Below are 21,876 nucleotides of genomic sequence, written 5' to 3'. Positions count from 1 at the left end.
CCTGACAGAGCCTGAGAGGATCTGCCGAGAAGAATGGGAGAAACTCCCAAGATACAGGTGTGCCAAGCTTGTAGTGTCATACCCAAGAAGTCTCAAGGGTGTAATCGCTGCCAAATGTGCTTCAACAAAGTACTGAGTAAAGGGCCTGAATACTTCTGTAAATTTGATATACTTCATAAATAAATACAAATATTTAGAAAAAATCTAAACATGTATTTCCTGTCATTATGGGGTATTGTGTGTAGATAATTTTTCCCCTTAATTAATTTAATACATTTCTCAACATGTAGACTAGCTTATATCTGCGAGCATTTGGCTAGAGCGCAGATGTCAAGGCCAGAGTAGGCACATTTGCTATTTAACGCAACAGTTTTTGTGACAAAACTATCGGTAGAGTTGAAAATGCGAACACATTGAACTTTAGATTTTTATTCAGTATATGAGAACTTAAGTGAAAAACACCACTGGTGGGAAAATGAAATCTCTCCAGTTGGATGGAAACCTAGCTACTGTCAAACAAATATCTTAAAATAGACTACCTTCGCATGTTCGTCCACTCAAATAATTCCATGCACTCATGCCGTTTGATGAATGGAAAAAGGCATCTGTTAAAAAATACCATGTCATTGAGTCAACACACTCTTGTCGCCTGAATTAATGTATGCGTCTTGCTGACCAAATGACACCTACCGATAAGTGGAAATTGAAATGTTTCGTTGTGATGACCACATGTGAGAATAACCATCTTGTTGAAACAATGTGTGGTGAACAACATAGGAGCAACACATTTCTCTATTCTCTCAGATACCATTTATTATTCCTCTGTATATCCAAAACATTTGTCACAGTTAGAGCTGGGACGATGAACTGACAATTATCGACACCGACCATACTGATCACTTATCGCAGGCATTTTGCTGATATCGTTAATTACGATAAGTAGCCTATACTAGAGAAATGTGAAGTTTGAAATTAAATAAGTTTGCTAATATGGTTGGTTAATTGGACAATTGAAGGCTACAACGATCAAACTAGTAGTAGTCACAATCAATGTAGTCACTAATGTATTGTAAAGGCACTTAGAGATACATTTAAGTCTGTGCTTGAAATCCATCAACATGTCATTAGAAAAATACATTGAGTCCATTTGTGTGAAAATAAATAACACTATTTGCTATAAAAATATATAAATATGTTTTTTTATAACAAGTTTCTCAAAAGTTGGGTACAAGAGGCACAAAGCTGCTCGAGATCAAATAAATTAATCAGATTAAATAAATTCAATACATTTTTCATCTCAACCATAAAAACATGAATAAATATATAAATAACTTTGTTTTGAAGTTCAGTCAAGTATTACATTCAAAAAATAAAAATAAACAGCTGATTCAGAGAATAAGACATCAGTGCAGGTTTTTACTCCAAGCCTGATCTAACACACCTCTGCCCACCATAGTGATGTCATGGTTACTGGCAGCCTTCGCCCCTCTTCCCCATGCGCCGGAGGGCTGTCTTGGTGTCGACCAGGAAGTTACGTAGTTCCCTAAGGATGGCGTGAACGCTGGTCTTCGTCTCCCACTCTGTCCCTGTAGACACCTCACCCAGCACACGCTCCCTCTCACTGGCAGACAGGTCCTCTACTACCTCACCAGACTTCATCTGGAGAAAGAGACAATACATTAGGTAATCTGTGTGCCACAAGATTGTGCTAAATCCTAGATATCTGGTGGAACTAAAGCAAGTCTGGGAAAATCTGCCCACAATGAAAGTCAACTTTCTAAAGAAAAGGGTATTTAAAGGGGCAATCTGCAGTTGCTACATTCATTTTAGGACCAATAAATAAATTATATGTAGTCATTTCTTACTCCAATGTTTGTAATTAAAATTTAAAAAAATCATTTTGATATCATGGATGGTCAGTCCTTGCATCCATAGCGCTGTCTGTGAATTTGACAGTTACATTTCTCCAGGCCCATCCCTCAGCTCTTTAGCAAAACAGTGGCGGTGAGGAGGTTTGTTATTGTTTCAACTGCAGATTGCACCTTTAAGTAGTATAATGATTGTATTTAAGTAGTATTATAACATAACATTACTATTACATACCTTCTCTTTGAACAGGCCTATCAGGACAGTAGTCTGGTGCATGACAGAGGGGAGCAGGGTGGATTGTGGGTATTCAGCCTTAACGTGCTGGAGAAGAACATGGTACACCTGCAGACCATGACTGATCTTCTGCAGACATGCCTCCTATAGGAGGGGAAAACAAATACTTTCAATCAATTCATCAAAAAAAAAATGTACTCCCTAGATTAATCTAGAAGGAAGGAACAAGGAGAGAAACCAGACTCAAAATGTCAGCCAGTAAAGATGTCTGCATGATTCTGCCTCAAGGTTTCATTTCTAGGATTTTTCATTTAGATCACAAAAGGAATACATTGGCTTCATGATTTGGACTTAATTCCAGACACCGGTCTTAGCCATTCATTCAACTTTATCTATACCTTGTTGTAGTTTGAGGTGGAGCAGGGGGTCTTGGAGAGGTGTGTGGGGATGGAAGGGACCTGGTACTGTATGAACGATGACATCTCTTCCACGGGCTTCTGAAACTCCTCCACAAACTACAACACAAGGAGGAATAAAAGTTATACTTTTCAGATTGGTTTAATTTATTATTTTCAATGTTAGTATTGTTGTTTTCAATTATAACGTTTGAAGAGCCATTTACAATATAATACAAAGTACATGTAAAACAACTCACCTGTTGGTCTCGGAAGTTGATCACTTCCTGAACGAGCAGCTTGATCACCTTGATCGCGTTCTCCCATATCGGCGGCGCGCCCGGTTCACCGGAGAACGATTCTACCGCAAGCTCCTCTCCAGAGGTCCAACTAGGCGCGCTGGGCACGGGACTCCCGTTAACAGCCATCACCACGAGCACCGAGAGGAGTGAGAGGTCTGAATGAAGGAGGAGAGCAAGAAAGGAGTGAGTGATAAAATACAAAACACAACCCAGTTTATTTGACCAGGTAGAACGGTAGAATAGTGTGACGTCAGACTTACAGTGTGTAGAAGTCATGTCCCAGGTAATTATTTTGTCGGTGCTGTGTCCAGTGACTCTTGAGTGATGCTGAAGTTGGTAGGCTACTTGTTTGTCTGACGGATGCTACATGCGCCAGCATTTATATTCTTACACATTGCAAGTGTTTCCTCATCTCCTTCCCCTCACCCCTCCCCTCTCCTTTTTTATCATCTCTCCATCATTATCAGTCAGAGATATTGTTTTCGTCCCAAATGACACTCTATTCCTACATAGTGCACTAGTTTTGACCAGGGCTAGGACTTTGGTCAAAAGTAGTGCACTAGGGAATAGGGTGCCATTTGGGACAGATCTTACAAAGATATTACTACAGGAAGTCTCTAATGGAGAGATATTACTCTGTCATCATATAATCTGTAATGTTACGCATGTCACCAGGTCTCTACTCTGCACCATGGAACACTCAGACAGGTAATCAAGCCTAATAATCTAGAATGCAGGGTTGGGGTAGTTCTCTCAATGCATGTGTTTAATCAAATTCAAGAATTAAGTTCAGTTCATTCTTGTATTCTATATATTTATGCAACTCAATGAGAGGTAGAAGAGACGTGAGGATAGGGAAGAAGAGACAAGATAAAGAGAGGAGAGGTGAGGAGAGAGGAATAAAGGTGTGTCCCTTGTCTTGTAATATGGGGCTGCACCCCAGCCCCACAAATTATTCATAATCTAATAGGGCTATTTTGTGCTGTAATTCAGGGTGCAATAATTCTAGTGGTTGAGAGCATCATGGGGCAGTTTCACTTCACTAAGAAAATTCCCAGAAAACCCCTTTTAAGTGTCCTTCTTTTCGAAAGACATTAATACAGCGCATTTGGAAAGTATTCAGACCCTTTCACCTTTTCCACATTTTGTTACGTTACAGTCTTATTCTAAAATGTATTAAATAAAAAATTGTCCCCATCAATCTACACACAATGCCCCATGATGAGAAAGTAAACACAGGTTTTACGAAATTTTTGCAAATGTATTAAAAAGAAAAAACGGAAATATCACATTTACATAAGTATTCAGACTAGTGGTGCAACGGACCGTAGTTGATCCGTGAACCGTACGGATCACCCCTCACGTTTCGGGCACGCATGTGAACCGCAGATCAATTGCAAAGTTTAACCATCATAGTGTGAAATACAGTTTTACTGCCGCTGTTACTTTTTAAAATAATAATTCCCCAAATTTCGATGCAGAGTTGCAGTGAAAAGATAAAGACAAGACAGATGCGTGCTGTGTTTTACTCTGAAACCTGAAGGTTGATTTGGTCATTTTTTAAAAGCAGTTGTGTGTACTGTTCACGTGAACGGGGGATGTTGAATTTGAAGGAATCCTTGTTGCTCGCCTTGGAAAAAGAGCGGTGACAGCCATGACTAGCGGAGAAGCTGAAGAACTCTCATGTATGGGAGCATTTTTGCTTTCCTGTCAAATATGATGACGGAAGAAGGGTGGTGGACAACATCATCACGGTGTGAAGGCATTGTGCCGCAAGAAAGCCGTATGATCATGGAAATTCATCGAGCATGGCCACACATTTAAAGCGTCATCACCCTGGTGTGTCAGTGACGGGAGCCAACTCAGCCAAGAGACAACAACTTATCACTTCGACATTTAAGCAGCCCTTTGCTGCAGAATCAGACCGGACTAAAGCCATCACCAAATCTATTGAGATGTTTATCGCTGCAGACATGAGACCATATTATGTTGTGGAAAACAGCACTTTTAAAATACGGTGAAAGGGCTTGAGCCACGCTAGGAAATCCCCTGGCGCACCCACTTCAGTATGAAGATCGTGCCAGATCTTTATGAACAGGAAAATATCAGAATTGAGCACTGAAACTGCACCGTCTGTGTCTATGATCCTACCTCTGAAAACAAGGATTCTACAATCCATGGCCCCAAGTGAGGAAGACAGCATCATCACTAGAGATGTCAAGACTGCCATTAGAGGACCTGAACCCCAGATACCCCCTAATGTACAGGACTACCTTCATAGATCTACTGCACTGGATCCAAGGTTCAAGTCCCTGTCTCACCTAGACCCTGCCCTACGCTGGAAAACATACAGTGAGCTCACCACTGAGATTGTGGCCACTGAAGAGGTAAAACAATAAATAAGAGTGAATTACTTACATAGTAAATATACTGCAGTCTAATCTTAGTCAATGCTATTGATATTAGAAACATACATTTTTTATTTGGAATTACAATGGCTTATTAAAAGTTATTTCCACAATTATAGTTCTATGAAATATTAAAATAAATCATTATTTTAATAGATCAAGTCATTTTTTCTGCAGGGTCAAGCCACAGAGCCGACAGGAGCAGACTCAGAGGCATCTCCTCCACAAAATAATTTGACCATGAAGGAGTTTTTCGGGGAAACCTTTATGAGCAAGGACACAGGCAAGACGTTTACCAACAGTATCAAAGAGGAGGTGGCATCCTACAAGGCAGCAAGCAGCATTCCAGTGGATGGTGCTCCACTGGCACGGTGGAAAAGCAATGAGTGTAAATACCCTCACATTGCCATGATGGTAAGATGCTACCTGGCTGTGCCTGGCACTTCCGCCCCTAGCGAGAGGGTGTTCTCCACGGCAGGGGACATAGTGACTGCAAAGAGGTCTACCCTCTCCCCAGACTATGTAGACATTCTCATCTTTGTGAAAAATAATTTGAAGTTATAAACTCAGGTCGGCTTTGCTTTCTGTCTTTACTTTTTTTTGATGACGTGGACACAGGCTAGTTTTTCATTCACTATTGTTTAAATGAAGAAGTTATCATGCCTCATATTGCACTTTAATTGAACAATTGAGTATTGAATATTTTATTTTAATATTTTATTTAAACATTGAAACGTTCCTTGCTTCAAGTGTTCTTTAAGTAATAAATGGAAAGCAAAGTTATAGTTGTCTCCCCTTTTTTGTTGCTGATCCCGAAAAACCGATCCGATCCGTGACTCAAAACCGCGATCCTGTAACGGCTGTCGTCTTCCTTGTCTGAGGAGGATAAGTTAGAAGGATCGGAGGACCAATGCGCAGCGTGGTAATTGTTCATCTTACTTTAATAAGGGTGAACACTCAAAATACAGAACAACAAAAGTGACAACCGAAACAGTTCTATCTGGTGCAGACACACAAAGACTGAAAACAACCACCCACAAAACCCAACACAAAACAGGCTACCTAAATATGGTTCTGAATCAGAGACAACACAAAACACCTGCCTCTGATTGAGAACCATATCAGGTCAAACACAGAAATAGGAAAACATAGAAATACAAACATAGACTGCCCACCCCAACTCACGCCCTGACCATACTAAATAAAGACAAAACAAAGAAAATAAAGGTCAACGTGACAGATCCGCACCGTGAGTTTTGTGATCCGTTGTACCATTAATTCAGACCCTTTACTCAGTACTTTGTTGAAGCAATTTTGGCAACAATTACAACCTTGAGTCTTCGTGGGTATGATGCTACAATCTTGGCAGACCTGTATTTGTGGAGTTTCTCCCAGTCTTCTCTGCAGATCCTCTCAAGCTCTGTCAGGTTGGATGGGGAGCGTCGCTGCACAGCTATTTTCAGGTCTCTCCAGAGATGTTCGATAGGGTTCAAGTCCAGACTCTGGCTGGGCCACTCAAGGACATTCAGAGACTTGTCCCAAAGCCACTCCTGCGTTGTCATGGCTGTGTGCTTAGGGTCATTGTCCTGTTGGACGGTAAACCTTCGCCCCAGTCTGAGGTCCTGAGCACTCTGGTGCAGATTTTCATCAAGGATCTCTCTGTACTTTGCTCCATTCATCTTTCCCTCGACCCTGACTAGTCTCCCAGTCCCTGCCGCTGACAAACAACCCCATAGCATGATGCTGCCACCACCATGCTTCACCGTAGGGATGGTGGCCAGGTTTACTCCAGACATGACGCTTGGCATTCAGGACAAATAGTTCAATCTTGGTTTCATCAGACCAGAGAATCTTGTTTCTCATGGTCTGAGTGTCATTTAGGTGCCTTTTGGCAAACTCCAAGTGCTCGATTGCTCAGTTTGGTCAGGCTGCCAGCTATAGGAAGAGTCTTAGAACAAGTTTGGAACTACCATTTAAGAATGATGGAGGCACTGTGTTCTTGGGGACCTTCAATGCTGCAGACATTTTTTGGTACCCTTCGCAGGATCTGTGCATCGACACAATCCTGTCTCGGAGCTCTACAGACAATTCCTTTGACCAAATGGCTTGGTTTTTGCTCTGACATGCACTGTCAATTGTGTTCCAAATCATGTACAATCAATTGAATTTACCACAGGTGGACTCCAATCAAGTTGTAGAAACATCTGAAGGATGATCAATGGAAACAGGATGCACCTGAGGTCAATTTTGAGTCTTATAGCGAAGGGTCTGAATACTTATGTAAATAAGGTTTTATGTTGTTTTTTGTGTCTAAAAACCTGTTTTCGCTTTGTCATCATGGGGTATTGTGTGTCGATTGATGAAGAAAAAATATAATTTAATCCATTTTAGAATAAGACTGTAACATAACAAAATGTGGAAAAAGTCAAGGGGTCAGAATACACTGTATACTGTACATGTACAACAGCTATACTAAAAATATGGTCCATAGTGATTTCAAAAGTAGTGTTTTCTTATAAAGTTTTGGGGGACCCAAAGTATGATTGGTCAAAGTACATTTTCTTCACTACTACACTTCACTTTTTACATTTTGACTGTTAAAAATGATGACTGTTATGTTTTATCAGAGGGGAGAGAAGAACTCACACACACATATCATTCACATTTGTCTATTTCTTAGTTTTTCAAAGTAATGTGTAATCAATTCAAATGTATGCAGAATAGGAAAAATTCATATTGAGTCATATCTAGATCAGTTGTGTGTGTGTGTGGTCCCTGGCAGACCACAGATAGACATCTGCAGTGACAGACGAACACACTGTCACCTTCATCTGCTCCTGTTGACGATGCTTCACACACACACATTCAAGCTTGCATGCACTTGTCACAAGTGACACTGACTCTTACTTAAGGCTAGGGGGTGCTGTTGTCACTATTTATGGAAATCGTGTAATTTTTGAAACGGCTTCCTACAAAATTCTTGATTGTACAATATGCATATTATTATTATTATTATTGGATAGAAAACAGTCTATAGTTTCTATAGGCGTTGAAATTTTGTCTCTAAGTGGAACAGAACTCATTCTACAGCAATTTCCCTGACATGGAGTCAGATTTCACACATTTTGGCCCCTGTTCTGGAGTCAGTTTTAAGGCCACTGTTATTCCTATGAGTATACGGACACTGCTTACGTCTTCCCCTGGATGCCTTTACGTGATGACGCTTTGAATGGTATCGATTGCCCAATCACAGCCACTATAAATGAAAAAATCCTGTAGGTAGGAACTCTTTTCTTGGTGCGTCATGCGCGCGGAGGATACCGACCTACTGTTTTTCCAAGCATTAGTGTAGCCAGTTATATTTCTCCGGTCATATTTTTACTCTGTTATAGGAGTTAAAAACATCATAAGGTAGTTAATTTAAAGCGTTTTATAGCAATTTATATCCGTTTAGTGCGATTTTGGGACATTTATTTCTGAGCCACTGTGAATCTCTGGGCACCGTTCCAGTTCATGCCGAACGCAATGTGCATTTCTGCATGGCAAGAGGACAGCTTTCGACCAAAAGACGATTAGACCCAAGAAAGGATTCTTTGACCAAGATTCTGATGGAAGAACAGCTCAAAGTAGGAACAATTTATTATGATAAATCGTGTTTCTGTCGAAAAATGTTAGTGGCTTAGGACGCCATTTTTTTTTACTTAGCTTCGCTTGGCGCAAACTGTATTGAAAAGTAAGGATAATTAAAAAAATGTAATTCCGCGATTGTATTAAGAATTAAATTGTCTATCAATCGCTGTCCACCCTATATTTTTTAGTCACGTTTATGAGTATTTATGTATACGACTAGATCACTGTCTAATATGGCGCACAACATTTTCTGACCAGCTGGGCTACTTTTCTCATTGTCTAACCATGATTTTGGTGGCTAAATATGCACATTTTCGAACAAACTGTATATGTATGTTGTGATGTTACAGGAGTGTCATCTGAAGAATTCTGAGAAGGTTAGTGAAAAAATTAATATATTTTGGCGATGTTTACGTTATCGCTCTCTTTGGCTAGAATCAATGCTGGGGTAATGTTTGCACATGTGCTATGCTAATATAACGATTTATTGTGTTTTCGCTGTAAGACACTTAGAAAATCTGAAATATTGTCTGTATTCACAGGATCTGTGTCTTTCGATTAGTGTATGCTGTGTATTTTTACGAAATGTTTGATGATTAGTAGTTAGGTAAACACGTTGCTCATTGTAATTATTCTAGTCCATTTGTGACGGTGGGTGCAATTGTAAACTATGACATCTACCTGAAATATGCACATTTTTCTAACAAAACCTATCCTATACCATAAATATGTTATCAGACTGTCATCTGAGGAGGTTTTTTCTTGGTTGGTGGCTATCAATATCTTAGTTTAGCCGAATTGGTGATAGCTACTGGTGTTGGTGGACAAAGAAAAAATGGTGGATTATGCTAATGTGTTTAGCTAATAGATTTACATCTTTACATATTGTGTCTTCCCTGTAAAACATTTTAAAAATCGGACATGTTGGCTGGATTCACAAGATCTGTGTCTTTCATTAGCTGTATTGGACTTTAATGTGTGAAAGTTAAATATTTAAAAAATATTTTTTTTTTTGAATTTCGCGGCTCTGCCTTTTCAGTGGGGGTGGGGGGGGTGGGCCGCTAGCGGCACCCCGGGGCTAGACAGGTTAACCAGACTGCCAATCTCTTTATATTACATATCAGCATGTCTTATTGTCTGATATGCCTATTTATGATATCAAGTCCTAGCTTCTCCCTGAAGCTAGGACAGCAGAGTCCCTGCCCATCTTGTATGGTGTGCTGTGATTCCACAGATTTACATGGACTAAAGTGACATTGAGACAGCTATTGCCAATTCCCTATCACCTCCTCCCTCCCCAAAATGAATTGCCAATTGCTAAGCACGCCACAAAACTAGAGTAAAAAGGAACTGGGACCTTAACTTCAGGACGCCATTCGGACCGGTGACCTTTCAACGGACGTATGTGTGTATGTCCACCTCGTTGCTCCTGCTGCCCCTCTCAGCTGGTCACCTGCTGTGGATAAAAGACTACTCATACAACGCTCTCTATAGCACCACTAAAGGAAAATACTTATTTCCAGAGTGTGAGTGTCACTCTAATTGTTGGCTAATACAGTGAATTTGGAAAGTATTCAGACCACTTCACCTTTTCCACATTTTGTTATGTTAAAAGCTTTATTCTAAAATTGATTAAATAAATACAAATCCTCATCAATGTACACACAATACCTCATAATGAGAAAGCAAAAATAGTTTTTTAGACAGAAATAGCTTATTTACATGTATTCAGACCCTTTGCTATGAGACTCGAAATTGAGCTCAGGTGCATCCTGTTACCATTGATCATCCTTGAGATGTTTCTACAACTTGATTGGAGTCCACCTGTGGTAAATTCAATTGATTGGAGATGATTTGGAAAGGCACACACCTGTCTTTATAACGTCCAACCGTTGACAATGCATGTCAGAGCAAAAACCAAGAATTGTCTGTAGAGCTCCGAGACAGGAATGTCTCGTTGCACAGATCTGGCGAAGGGTACCAAAAAATGTCTGCAGCATTGAAGGTCCCCAAGAAAACAGTGCCTACATCATTCTTAAATGGTAGAAGTTTGGAACCACCAAGACTCTTCCTACAGCTGGCAGCCTGACCAAACTGATCAATCGGGGGAGAAGGGCCTTGGTCAGGGAGGTGACCAAGAACCCGATGGTCACTCTGACAGAGCTCCAGAGTTCCTCTGTAGAGATGGGAGAACCTTCCAGAAGGACAACCATCTCTGGAGCACTCCACCAATCAGGTCTTTATGATAGAGTGGCCAGACAGAAGCCACTCCTCAGTAAAAGGCACATGGCAGACCGCTTGGAGTTTGCCAAAAGGCACTTAAAGGACTCTCAGACCATGAGAAACAAGATTCTTTGGTCTGATGAAACCAAGGTTGAACTCTTTGGCCTGAATGCCAAGCATCATGTCTGGAAGAAACCAGGCACCGCTCGACACCTGTCATCCTACCTGGGTGCATACCTGGTTGCCAGGGGTACCGGCGTTGGAACTCAGCGATGAGGCCTGGGTCCAGGATGTCCCTAGCGGGGACCCAGCACCTCTCTTCCAGGCCATAACCCTCCCAGTCAACCAGGTACTGGAATCCCCTGCTCCGCGGTCGAACATTCAGGAGGCGCCTTGATGAGACGGGGAAGAGGGGTGGGCCTGGAAACAAAGGGCTGTGGGACATAGGTTTATGCCTATACATGGGATGTATAATCCTAGAAGTGGGATGTATACGGAGGGTACGGGGCAACAGAAGATGAACAGCAGAGGGGCTAATGATCTTGGAGATGGGGAAAGGGCTGATAAAACAGGGGGAAAGTTTGCGGGACTCCACCCAGAGGGGCAGATCTCGAGTGGACAGCCAAATACAAAGCCAGGGTCGAATGGCAGTCCGCTTGTTGCCGATACCCGGAGGTAGTCTTGAGAAGAGCCGACCGGGCTCTCTTCCAGGTATGGTGACAGCGGTGGACAAACATCTGGGCGGAGGGTATACCAACGTCTTCCTCTTGCTCTGGGAAGAGCGGGGGCTGATAACCCAGGGAATGCTCAAAAGGCGAGAGCCCGGTGGTAGAGCAGGGGAGGGTGTTGCGGGCGTATTCAACCCACATGAGTTGCTGGCTACAGGTGGTGGGGTTGCCGGAGACAAGGCAGTGAAGAGTCGTCTCCAGGTCTTGATTGTCTCGCTCCAACTGGCCGTTGGAACCCGGTGGACAGGCTGGTCGACAACCCAATGAGTGTGCAGAACGCCTTCCAGAACAGGGACGAGAACTGAGGACCCCGGTCGGAAACCATGGCCACCGTGAGACCATGGATCCGGAAGATGTGCTGCAACATGAGCTGGTCTGTCCCTTTGGCAGAGGGTAACTTGGGGAAAGGAAGAAATGGGCGGCTTTGGAAAACCGGCGGCTTTGGGACTGTGAGGGACAGGCAGTGGTTGAAGGAGACCAGCCGGAGCTTGCCGAGGAGTCTTGTTTTGTGCACAGATCGTGCAGGCGGCGACGAACTCGGAGAGTTCCATGGTAGGCCACCAAAAGCGTTGCCGCACAAAGGCCAGGGTCCAACGGGAGCCCGGGTGGAAGGTAAGCCTGGAGGAGTGGGCCCACTCCAGGACCGAGGGGGGGACAGCGTCAGAAACAAACATCCATTTATCTGGGCTCCCCCCGGGGTTTTGCTGGGAAGGCTGTGCCTCACAGACCTGCTTCCTTATTCCCCAGCTGAGGGTCGTTGCCAGGCACGAGGTGGGCAGGATGGTCCGAGGGTGTAGCAGTGGGGCTATAGCGGCATGACAGCGCATCCGGCTTGATATTCTTGGATCCCAGTCAGTAGGAGAGGGAGAATTTCTTAGGGCTGCAATCCCGTTAACGGGATCGATATGACAACAGCCAGTGAAAGTGCAGGGCGCCAAATTCAAACAACAGAAATCTCATAATTAAAATTCCTCAAGCATACAAGTATTTCACACTATTTTAAAGATACACTTCTTGTTAATCCTACCACAGTGTCTGATTTCAAAAACGCTTTACAGCAAAATCACCACAAACGATTATGTTAGGCCACCACCAAATCACAGAAAAACACAACCATTTTTCCAGCCAAAGACAGGAGTCACAAAAAGCAGAAATAGAGATACAATTAATCACTAACCTTTGATGATCTTCATCAGATGACACTCATAGGACTTCATGTTACACAATACATATATGTTTTGTTCGATAAAGTTCATATTTATATCCAAAAACCTCAGTTGACTTTGGCGCCATGTTCAGAAATGCCTCCAGAATATCCGGAGAATTTGCAGATAGCCACATCAAATAACAGAAATACTCATCATAAACTTTGATGAAAGATACATGTTTTACATAGAATTAAAGATAAGCTTGTTCTTAATGCAACCGCTATGTCAGATTTCAAAAAAGCTTTACGGTAAAAGCACAATAGTCAATCATCTGAGAACAGCGTTCAGCCACAAAAGCAAGCCATACAGTTACCCGCTAAATTGTGGAGTCAACAAAAGTCATAAATAGCATTATAAATCTTCACTTACCTTTGCTGATCTTCGTCGGAATGCACTCCCAGGACTCCCACTTCCACAAGAAATGTTTGTTTTGTTCGGTAATGTCCATCATTTATGTCCAAATAGCCAGTTTTGTTAGCGCGTTTGGTAAACAAATCCAAAGTCACGAAGCGCGTTCACTAAAAGCAGATGAAATGTCAAAAAGTTCCATAACAGTCAGTAGAAACATGTCAAACAATGTATTGAATCAATCTTTAGGAGATTTTTAACATAAATCTTCAATAATGTTCCAACCGGAGAATTCCTTTGTCTTCAGAAATGCGATAGAACAGAGCTCGCTCTCACATGAACGCACATGGTCAGCGCATGTTCAGCTCATGATAGACCTTACTTAATCCCCTCTCCTTCGGCCCCACTTCACAGTAGAAGCATCAGACAAGGTTCTAAAGACTGTTGACATCTAGTGGAAGCCGTAGGAAGTGCAAACGGACCCATATCCCACCGTGTATTCGATAGGCAATGAGTTGAAAACCTACAAACCTCAGATTTCCCACTTCCTGGATGGATTTTTTTCTCAGGTTTTTGCCCGCCATATGAGTTATGTTATAATCACAGACATCATTCAAACAGTTTTAGAAACTTCAGAGTGTTTTCTACCCAATACTAATAATAATATGCATATATTTGCAACTGGGACTGAGGAGCAGGCAGTTTACTCTGGGCACCTTTTCATCCAAGCTACTCAATACTGCCCCTGCAGCCATAAGAAGTTAAACTGGGTGAAAAGCAGGGCCCACCTAGCTTGCCTGGAATTGAGACGCTTGGCGGTGCGAAGATATTTCAGGTTGTTGTGATCCGTCCACACAATGAATGGATGTTCCGCCCCCTCCAACCAGTGTCTCCACTCCTCCAACGCCATCTTCACCGCGAGAAGCTCACGATTTCCCACATCGTAATTCCTCTCTGTGGTGTTGAGGCAATGGGAGAAGAAGGCACAGGGATGTAACTTGAGGTCCAGGGCAGAACGCTGGGATAGGACAACCCCCACTCCGACATCCGAAGCATCGACCTCCACCACGAATTGACGGGACGGGTCAGGATGAACCAATATGGGAGCAGTGGTGAAGCGGTGCTTGAGGTCCCGGAACGCCCAGTCAGCAGCAGGGGACCACGTGAACGGAACCTTGGGAGAGGTGAGAGTAGACAGGGAGGAAGCCAGGGTGCTCTAACCCCGGATAAAGAGGTAATTAAAGTTGACTAATCCCAGGAAGCGTTGCAGCTGCACTCTCGACGTAGGCTGGGGCCGCTCTCACCATCCTGGGATCCATCTGTACATTCCCTGCAGCAATGATGTAACCAAGGAAGGGGATGGAATTCGCATTTCTTCGCTTTCACAAAAAGCTGGTTCTCCAGGAGGCGCTGGAGGACGTGAAGCACGTGTTCTTGGGCTGAGTGGGAGAAAATGAGGATGTCGTCGAGGTACATGAAGACAAACCGGTTCAACATGTTGCGGAGAACGTCATTAACCAGGGCCTGGAACACAGCTTGGGCGTTGGTAATGCCAAGTGGCATGGCCAAGTATTCGTAGTGACCACTGGCCATGTTGAAGGCAGTCTTCCACTCGTCCCCTTCCCATATCCGCACCAGGTGGTAGGTGTTCCGCAGGTCCAACTTGGAGAAAACGGTGGCCCCCTGGAGCGGCTCGAAGGCCGAATCGATGATGTCATTGAGGCCCCGGTAGTCGATGCACGGGCGCAGGATTTTGTCCATCTTCTCCACAAAGAAGAACCCTGCGCCGGCGGGGGAGGCAGAAGGACGGATACACCCTGCAGCTAGGGAGTCCTCGATGTAGGCCTCCGTAGCCTTGGTCTCCGGACCCGACAGAGAGTACAGTCGTCCCCGGGGGCGGTGTGGTGCCTGGGAGAAGGTTAATCACGCAGTCATAGGATCAGCGCAGAGGGATTGAAGTGGCCCGGGCCTCACTGAACACCTCCCGGAGGTCCTGGTACTCCGCGGGAATGGCGACGAGGTCCGGGGAAACTTCCGAGGCCACAGGAAGACGTCAGCTGTGCTGACTTCAGACAATGGGTGTGGCAAAACGGGCTCCAATCCATGATAGCACCAGCAGTCCAATCTGAGGGGATTGTGTCGCAGGAGCCAAGAGAATCCAAAAACCATGGCAACCTGAGGAGACTTAATTAGCATAAATTTGATTGCCTCGCTGTGGTTCCCTGACACTCGTAGGTTGATGGGAGTGGTATTGTGGGTGACCCGGCCTATAGAGCATCTGTCCAGCGCTCTAACGTCCATGGGAATGGAGAGGGGCTGAGTGGGGATGCCCAGCTCGGACGCCAGGGTAGAGTCCAAAAAACTCTCATTGGCCCTAGAGTTGATGAGTACCCGGAGAATTTCGACTGGTTCCCTCCGAGCAGGATGGCATGGAAAGGGGTGCGAGTAAGGGGAGAGGAAATGTTCTCTGTATGGCCCACCAGAGTACTCGCCCCTAGCAGTGAGCCTGGTCTTTAGTGGACAGGAGGACACAAAATGACCCGTAGTCCCGCAACACAGGCAACTCTTTGTGTGAATCCGGTGTAGACGTTCGGCTGGGGACAGCCTAGCTCTGCCTAGTTGCATCGGCTCGGGAAGAGGAGAACTGGCAGACTTCGGAGACTCTTGGGGAAACTCGGGTAGCCTCGGGTCCTCTTGGTCACGGAGACATCAGGGACTTCCGGGATGCCTTGGAGGCGAGGTGGAATCCTTGGGCGGGTGAGTGGAATTGGACCTCCTCACCTTCCTACGTTGCCGTAGCCGCCCATCGATCCAGATGGTCAAGGCAATGAGCGAGTCAAGATTCTTCTGTAGTTCCTGGGCTGCTAGCTCGTCCTTCACTTCCTCCGATAATCCGTGCAGGAACGTGTCGAACAGCGATTCCGGGTTCAGGCACCCTGAGCTGCCAACGGGCGGAAATCCACTGCATAGTCTGCCACACTGTGAGAGTCTTACCGAAGCTGGTGTAACTTCCGGGCAGCCTCTCTCCCGGACAATGGAGAATGATGGCTCCTTGTGAGGAGACGGCTGTGGAAGGACCACCTGGTCCCACGGATAGTAGCCCAGCCCGGCATATGAGTCAAGGTGATCAGAGGCAATTAAGCACAGCTGACGGTACTAATTACCTATTCTCTTCCGCCTAGAAAAGAGAGGAGGGAACCGGCAGTGGGGGAGAAGGGAGAAAAAAAACAATGATTGCTTCTCCAAAGGAGAGGACTTACCAGATGGAAGGGAGGAGAGGACAAACTAACTCTTGGGAATGGCAACCACGGATCCGCACCACCACCCAAAGGGAGCTCTCCACAAACGGATATTTAAGGCGGTGACACACCCGTCATTTATGTTATAGTTAAAAGTTACTTACCTTGTGTTCCTTGTTCCTGTAAAGAAGATTTGTGTTTTCCTTGTGAGATCATCCTTGATTGTTTGAGAAGAAAGAAATACCTCAATAGAGAACTTTGTTCAATGTAAGAAAACCTGCTCCCGACTCGTTTATTCCACCTTTTCGCTTTAGAGCAACCTCAAAGTACTTGGTCCGCTCACACGGCATTGCGGAGCTGGTCCGAGTCTGCTGTGTCCGTCATGGCCAGTTCGTACTGTCAAGGCTCAGGAGAAGACCCAGATGCAGACTATTTCAAAGTAACAAAGGTTTATTGCAAAAACAGGGTGGCAGGCAAACAACAGGTCAAGGGCAAGCAGAGGTCAGTAATCCAGAGCAGAGTCCGAAAGGTACAGAACAGCATGCAGGCAGAGGTCAGTAATCCAGGGTGGTGTGACAAGGTACAGAACAGCAGGCAGGCTCAGAGCAGGTAGAATAGAGCCTAATGAACTCTGCTCAGGTAGAGCGGAACGAACATTGGTCACCGCTCCGTGAGTGAATCAACTGCTGTGTTAGTTTGCCACTTTGCTTGTATTTGGCCTATAGTTTTAAAAGCTGAATTTATATTGAACCTTTGATTGTTCTTTGGCCTGCATCTGTGGTGGCTTGCTGTGTGATTCTAGTATTCTGCTTTTGACTCACACACACACACTGGTTGTTCTAAAGATGATGTCCTATAGGAAATGTCCTTGCACATGGCAATTGAAAGTCTGAGGTCCAGTGTCTATGATGTTAATTTGTCAGTGTTTGAGGGGGCGATTGGACTTCCCTGACGTCTTCTCTCTCAGGTTGAGACTTTGTCAGGCGAAATGTTTGAATTCTTTCCTGGGAATCGGCTGGGTTGCGGGTTCAAGATTCATTCTCAAAGCAACAATTCACTTTAAGGATCTGCCCTGGTTAGATTTCACAGTTCCAGTCAATTCAGAAAGTAAACCAAACTGACTGGAATTTAAATGTAATTAACACCAAACCTATTACGAGGACACATTCATATCCACACTAATGTAACACTATTAGTTCAGGTTTGTTATGTTATTAAACCATTCCTGTGGTTAGTTTTGTTTTTATTAAATTGTAGTGTTAGTGTCTACTTGTGGGGCTGAGACCCTGAGTCAAAGTGAAACACATGTCTCCCCCCTCCCAGAATGCAGACACTTCTGCTGAAGAGCTGAACAATTAAGGCCCTAATTTTGCTAGAGCAAAGTATGTATGTAATGGAAGGGGATATAAGTCATCACATAAGTTGGTATTGTATTTATAACTGCACATTCTGCTAAACTTCGTCAGCCAGTTGCACTTTCCTTATCTATATTCTTTCCTGTCTTCTCATGCTCTTACAAACTCTCTATTCTCAGTTTTTTTCTCTATTTATGTATTCTCGGAAAGCTCTGGCAGTCTGTGACGGGCTCCGATTCCACAGAACTACTAGGCTTGTGTCAAGAAGCTTGCGTAATCACTTAATGAAATCCTCTTTGATTTATACAGTATCTCTTTCTCAGAATATGTTTTTCCCCCTCTCTGCCCCCCATTGTATTGCTCTTCCAATTCATGACTCTGTATAAAAACTAAACTCAGAGGTTCTGTGCTAAGTAGTTGAACACTGACTGTGTCTACAGAGGGGAGATGTAGGCCCTTATCCAGAAACAGCCCCTATGCACTAGGCATTTCCCATAGTCCCTACTAGGAGTTGTTATTGGTAGACTAGGACTAGTTAGTAGTAGATTAGGAGTAAGAGTAGTTAGTGGTAGACTAGTAGTAATACAGTATTAGTAGTACACTGTTTCAGTAAGTAGGGAGAGAGTGTGATTGAGTAAAAGTTAGGATAGGAAAACCATTAGTCAGCAGTTTATAATAACTAGAGTTAATCAGAGGGAGTTGCTGTGATCGTAGGAGAGATGGTGTAATTGAGGGATGCTGAGAAAGAATGGTTTAATAGGGAAGCGAGAGATACTGTAGGAGGGATGCCATGCTAGACCATAGTGCTTGTATTCATGAAGCGTCTCAGTAGGAGTGATCTAGGATCCGTTTTGCCTGTTAGATCACAATAAATAACATTGCATTGACAGAGGGGACCTGATCCTAGATCAGCACTCCTACTCTGAGACGCTACTAGTCACAGACACATCAAAGGTCTGTCTGGATACATACCACTGCTGCACTATTTGGTGAGATAAGTGTCTTCCAGTAGTGATCGCTAGAGGGCAATGAAGCATTTCACCGAAATAAAAGATAACCATACATGACCTCAACCTCTACAGTCGAGCAGGGACATCTACTGGTCAAAGAGATAGACTGCAGCTCTGCACCCACCACAGCAGAACTGACCCCAAGACCTGAGAGGATGGTGTGTGTGTGGAGCTAGTAACACAAGCATTTGGCTGCACATGCTTTAACATCTGCTAAACTGTGTATGTGACCAATAAACTTTGATGTGTGTGTGTGTGTGTGGAACAATGAGTAAAATATTTATGGTTAATAGATAATGGTTTATAGCGTGTCTTCTAGAATGGGTCAACATCTCAGTCTGTTCCATTTTTAGAATCTTCATGTGTTCTATCAGCTCTCTTTTCTCCTCTCCACTGCTCTATCCTCTCCTCTCCAATGCTCTATCATCTCCTCTCCATTGCTCTCTCTTCTCATCTCCACTGCTCTCTCTTCTCTTCTCCACTGCTCTATCCTCTCCTCTCCTCTCCACTGCATTCTCTTCTCCTCTCCACTGCTCTCTCTTGTCCTCCCCACTGCTCTCTCTTCTGCTCTTCTCCTCTCCCCTGCTCTCTCTTCTCCTCTCCACTGCTCTCTCTTGTCCTCCCCACTGCTCTCTTCTGCTCTTCTCCTCTCCACTGCTCTATCCTCTCCTCTCCATTGCTCTCTCTTCTCCTCTCCACTGCTCTATCCTCTCCACTGCTCTCTCTTCTCTTCTCCACTGCTCTATCCTCTCCTCTCCACTGCTCTCTCTTGTCCTCCCCACTGCTCTCTCTTCTGCTCTTCTCCTCTCCCCTGCTCTCATCTCCTCTCCTCTCCACTGCTCTCTCTTGTCCTCCCCATTGCTCTCTTCTGCTCTTCTCCTCTCCACTGCTCTAACCTCTCCTTTCCCCTGCTCTATTTTTTCCACTGCTCTCTTCTCCTGTCTACTGCTCTCTTTTTTCCTCTCCTCTCTACTGCTCTCTATTCTCCTCTCTACTGCTCTCTTTTCCTCCCAACTGCTCTCCTTTCCTTCTTCTGTCCTCTCCTCCTTTTTCCTCCTCTCCATTCGTTTTTCTCCAGTGTTCAGTTGGAAGTGAATTGTATCCACGCCCCAGTAGCCACATGCACTTTTCAATATTTAATCAAGTTTGTTTGAAGAGCTCGATGATGGAAAATAGGTTTATTCTTGTTCTCGCTCTTTCTCTCACCCCTCCTCCTCTAGTCTCTCTCCTTCTTCTCCCAGTCTCCCCACGCTCTCTGTACAGTACATACAGACCAAGCCATAACACCACATACAACACCTAAACCCAAACCCAAGATCTCTCTGGTCTTAGAGAGAATGGGCCTAACTGACCCCTAACCCCTGACCTCGCTGGTCTGACCATAGCCTTATATAGGCTAAATCCTGATTCTCTACCCTTCTCTCAAAGTGTGCACGTGTACACTCCCAGTCATGGATTTATCAATGGTGGAAACTCCCTCCAGTCGATACTTAGACCAATACAATGGTTTTAAATCCATGACGGGAGTGTGCAAGTGCATGTTTTGGGAGAAGTGTGGAGAATTGAGATGCAGCATTTGTGCACAAGATCCAAACCAGCCACTACCCATAGTGCACTGGGACAACATTGAGACACAGATAATATGTAGGGTGAAACACTCAAATACACTTACATAAACTAGAAATGGGCTGTGTGTGTATAATCAGAGTGGCTGAAAATGGCCAATTATGTGAGATTAAGACTCTTATCAGGATAACACACATGACATCTCAGTTATACAACACACGCCTATTATATTGACTTCAGTCCATTCACTCAGACCCGTGTGTGTGTGATGTAGGTTTAGAGTACATTTCATAGCTCTCACACACTTACACCCTGATTGTGTAGCCTAATGGCCCTTTGTTTACCTATCGAAATTTGAGCCGCAGGTGAGGCGATGACGTAGCCTCCAGTTCGTCCTTTCCACCATTTTGTTTCTAAATGCAACAGAAAAGACAGCTTTACAACTATTTAATACAACATGTATACACAGGCCCTTATTTGTCACCATAAAAACGCAGCCTAAATGTGTTAATATTATCAAGATTTATCTAATTCGGATTTTAAAAAACGGGGATATGTTAAGTCGAAAATGTATTTAATGTTTAGCAAGGTGCTACGACTCCTCTACGCCTAACAGATGGAAATTATGCAATGATGTTCTTCTGCACCTGCAAATCCCCCTCCCCTGCACACACACATAACACATTGACAGTACAAGGGAGGAGGACATTGGGGTGGAGCACCGTTGCGTGCTGCAGCGGATACTCTGTAGGTCGTTAACGCGCGCGGTTCGTCTGTAGCAGAACAGATGTAGGTCGGTGTGTGTGTGTGTGAATAAGAGAGGCGACAATGAGCCGTAGCTGGTGTGTCTGTGTGTGAGAGGAGCGGGAGTAGAAGAGAGAAAGAGAGAGACAGACAGACATGGAGGACTCTGAGTCCGGTGGAGAAGATGGTATGGTCGGCGGCTGGCGGTGGAATAACCGAAACACCGGAGCTCGAGACCAGACTCAGCTAAGGCAGAAGATCCGGGATTTACCGGGACTGTTGAAACATGGACTGCACCTAAGGAAGAAAAGCGTGAGTATCGACAGAAAAATGTCCCTTCCGTGTGTGTGTTTTGGTTATTCTTTACCGTTGAGTTATCTCCTATCTCTGTCACGATTCACCTAGATGTGCTGTTGTTTCACACACGACCTCACTGTACCACTGTGTGTGTACGCTCGTGCTCTTCAGGCTCCCGTCATTCATTGGTTACGTCCAGAATGGGTCCAGAATGTGTTTTTAGCTGCCTTACCTATGCAGTAGCCAAGGCAACACATGTCTTGGTCCAGTCTTGAATCAGTTACGCCAGAGATGTTACTTGCCCATTCATGTAGCCTACT

At 44.3% G+C, this 21,876-nt stretch overlaps 3 protein-coding genes across 4 annotated transcripts in view; 2 read left to right on the top strand and 1 right to left on the bottom strand.

The window, feature by feature from the left end:
* Window positions 1-1,227: 1,227 nt before the first annotated feature.
* On the bottom strand, window positions 1,228-3,076 carry LOC129819919 (interleukin-6-like). Its single transcript, XM_055876615.1, has 5 exons — window positions 3,061-3,076; window positions 2,759-2,955; window positions 2,502-2,618; window positions 2,104-2,247; window positions 1,228-1,659 (listed from the first exon to the last, which is right to left on the bottom strand). Exons 1-5 carry the CDS (start codon window positions 3,074-3,076, stop codon window positions 1,468-1,470), a joined length of 666 nt encoding a protein of 221 aa, XP_055732590.1. The 3' UTR covers window positions 1,228-1,467.
* Window positions 3,077-4,382: 1,306 nt separating this feature from the next.
* On the top strand, window positions 4,383-5,871 carry LOC129820375 (uncharacterized). Its single transcript, XM_055877443.1, has 2 exons — window positions 4,383-5,187; window positions 5,386-5,871. Exons 1-2 carry the CDS (start codon window positions 4,891-4,893, stop codon window positions 5,770-5,772), a joined length of 684 nt encoding a protein of 227 aa, XP_055733418.1. The 5' UTR covers window positions 4,383-4,890; the 3' UTR covers window positions 5,773-5,871.
* Window positions 5,872-21,140: 15,269 nt separating this feature from the next.
* LOC129819916 (rap guanine nucleotide exchange factor 5-like) overlaps window positions 21,141-21,876 on the top strand; it is an 81,253-nt gene continuing 80,517 nt past the window's right edge. Inside the window, exon 1 of one of the 2 annotated variants that reach the window (XM_055876613.1) lies at window positions 21,141-21,571. In XM_055876613.1, coding sequence (XP_055732588.1) covers window positions 21,416-21,571 — 156 coding nt within the window. In that variant the 5' untranslated portion in view covers window positions 21,141-21,415. The remainder of the gene's footprint in view (window positions 21,572-21,876) is intronic. The other variant, XM_055876612.1, reaches the window with a different exon arrangement.

Source organism: Salvelinus fontinalis, chromosome 22 (assembly GCF_029448725.1).
Source record: "Salvelinus fontinalis isolate EN_2023a chromosome 22, ASM2944872v1, whole genome shotgun sequence".
Taxonomy (NCBI): Eukaryota; Metazoa; Chordata; class Actinopteri; order Salmoniformes; family Salmonidae; genus Salvelinus; species Salvelinus fontinalis.
This window is presented reverse-complemented; position numbering and strand designations above follow the sequence as displayed.

Excerpts from the sequence above, each read along its gene's own strand:
- LOC129819919 (XM_055876615.1), bottom strand. Across the intron at positions 2,619-2,758 it reads TCAACTTCCGAGACCAACAG|TTTGTGGAGGAGTTTCAGAA; the intron begins GTGAGTTGTTTT and ends CTTGTGTTGTAG. Across the intron at positions 2,248-2,501 it reads CCACCTCAAACTACAACAAG|GAGGCATGTCTGCAGAAGAT; the intron begins GTATAGATAAAG and ends CCCCTCCTATAG.
- LOC129820375 (XM_055877443.1), top strand. The coding sequence starts at position 4,891 with ATGAACAGGAAAATATCAGAATTGAGCACTGAAACTGCACCGTCTGTG. Across the intron at positions 5,188-5,385 it reads AGATTGTGGCCACTGAAGAG|GGTCAAGCCACAGAGCCGAC; the intron begins GTAAAACAATAA and ends TTTTTTCTGCAG.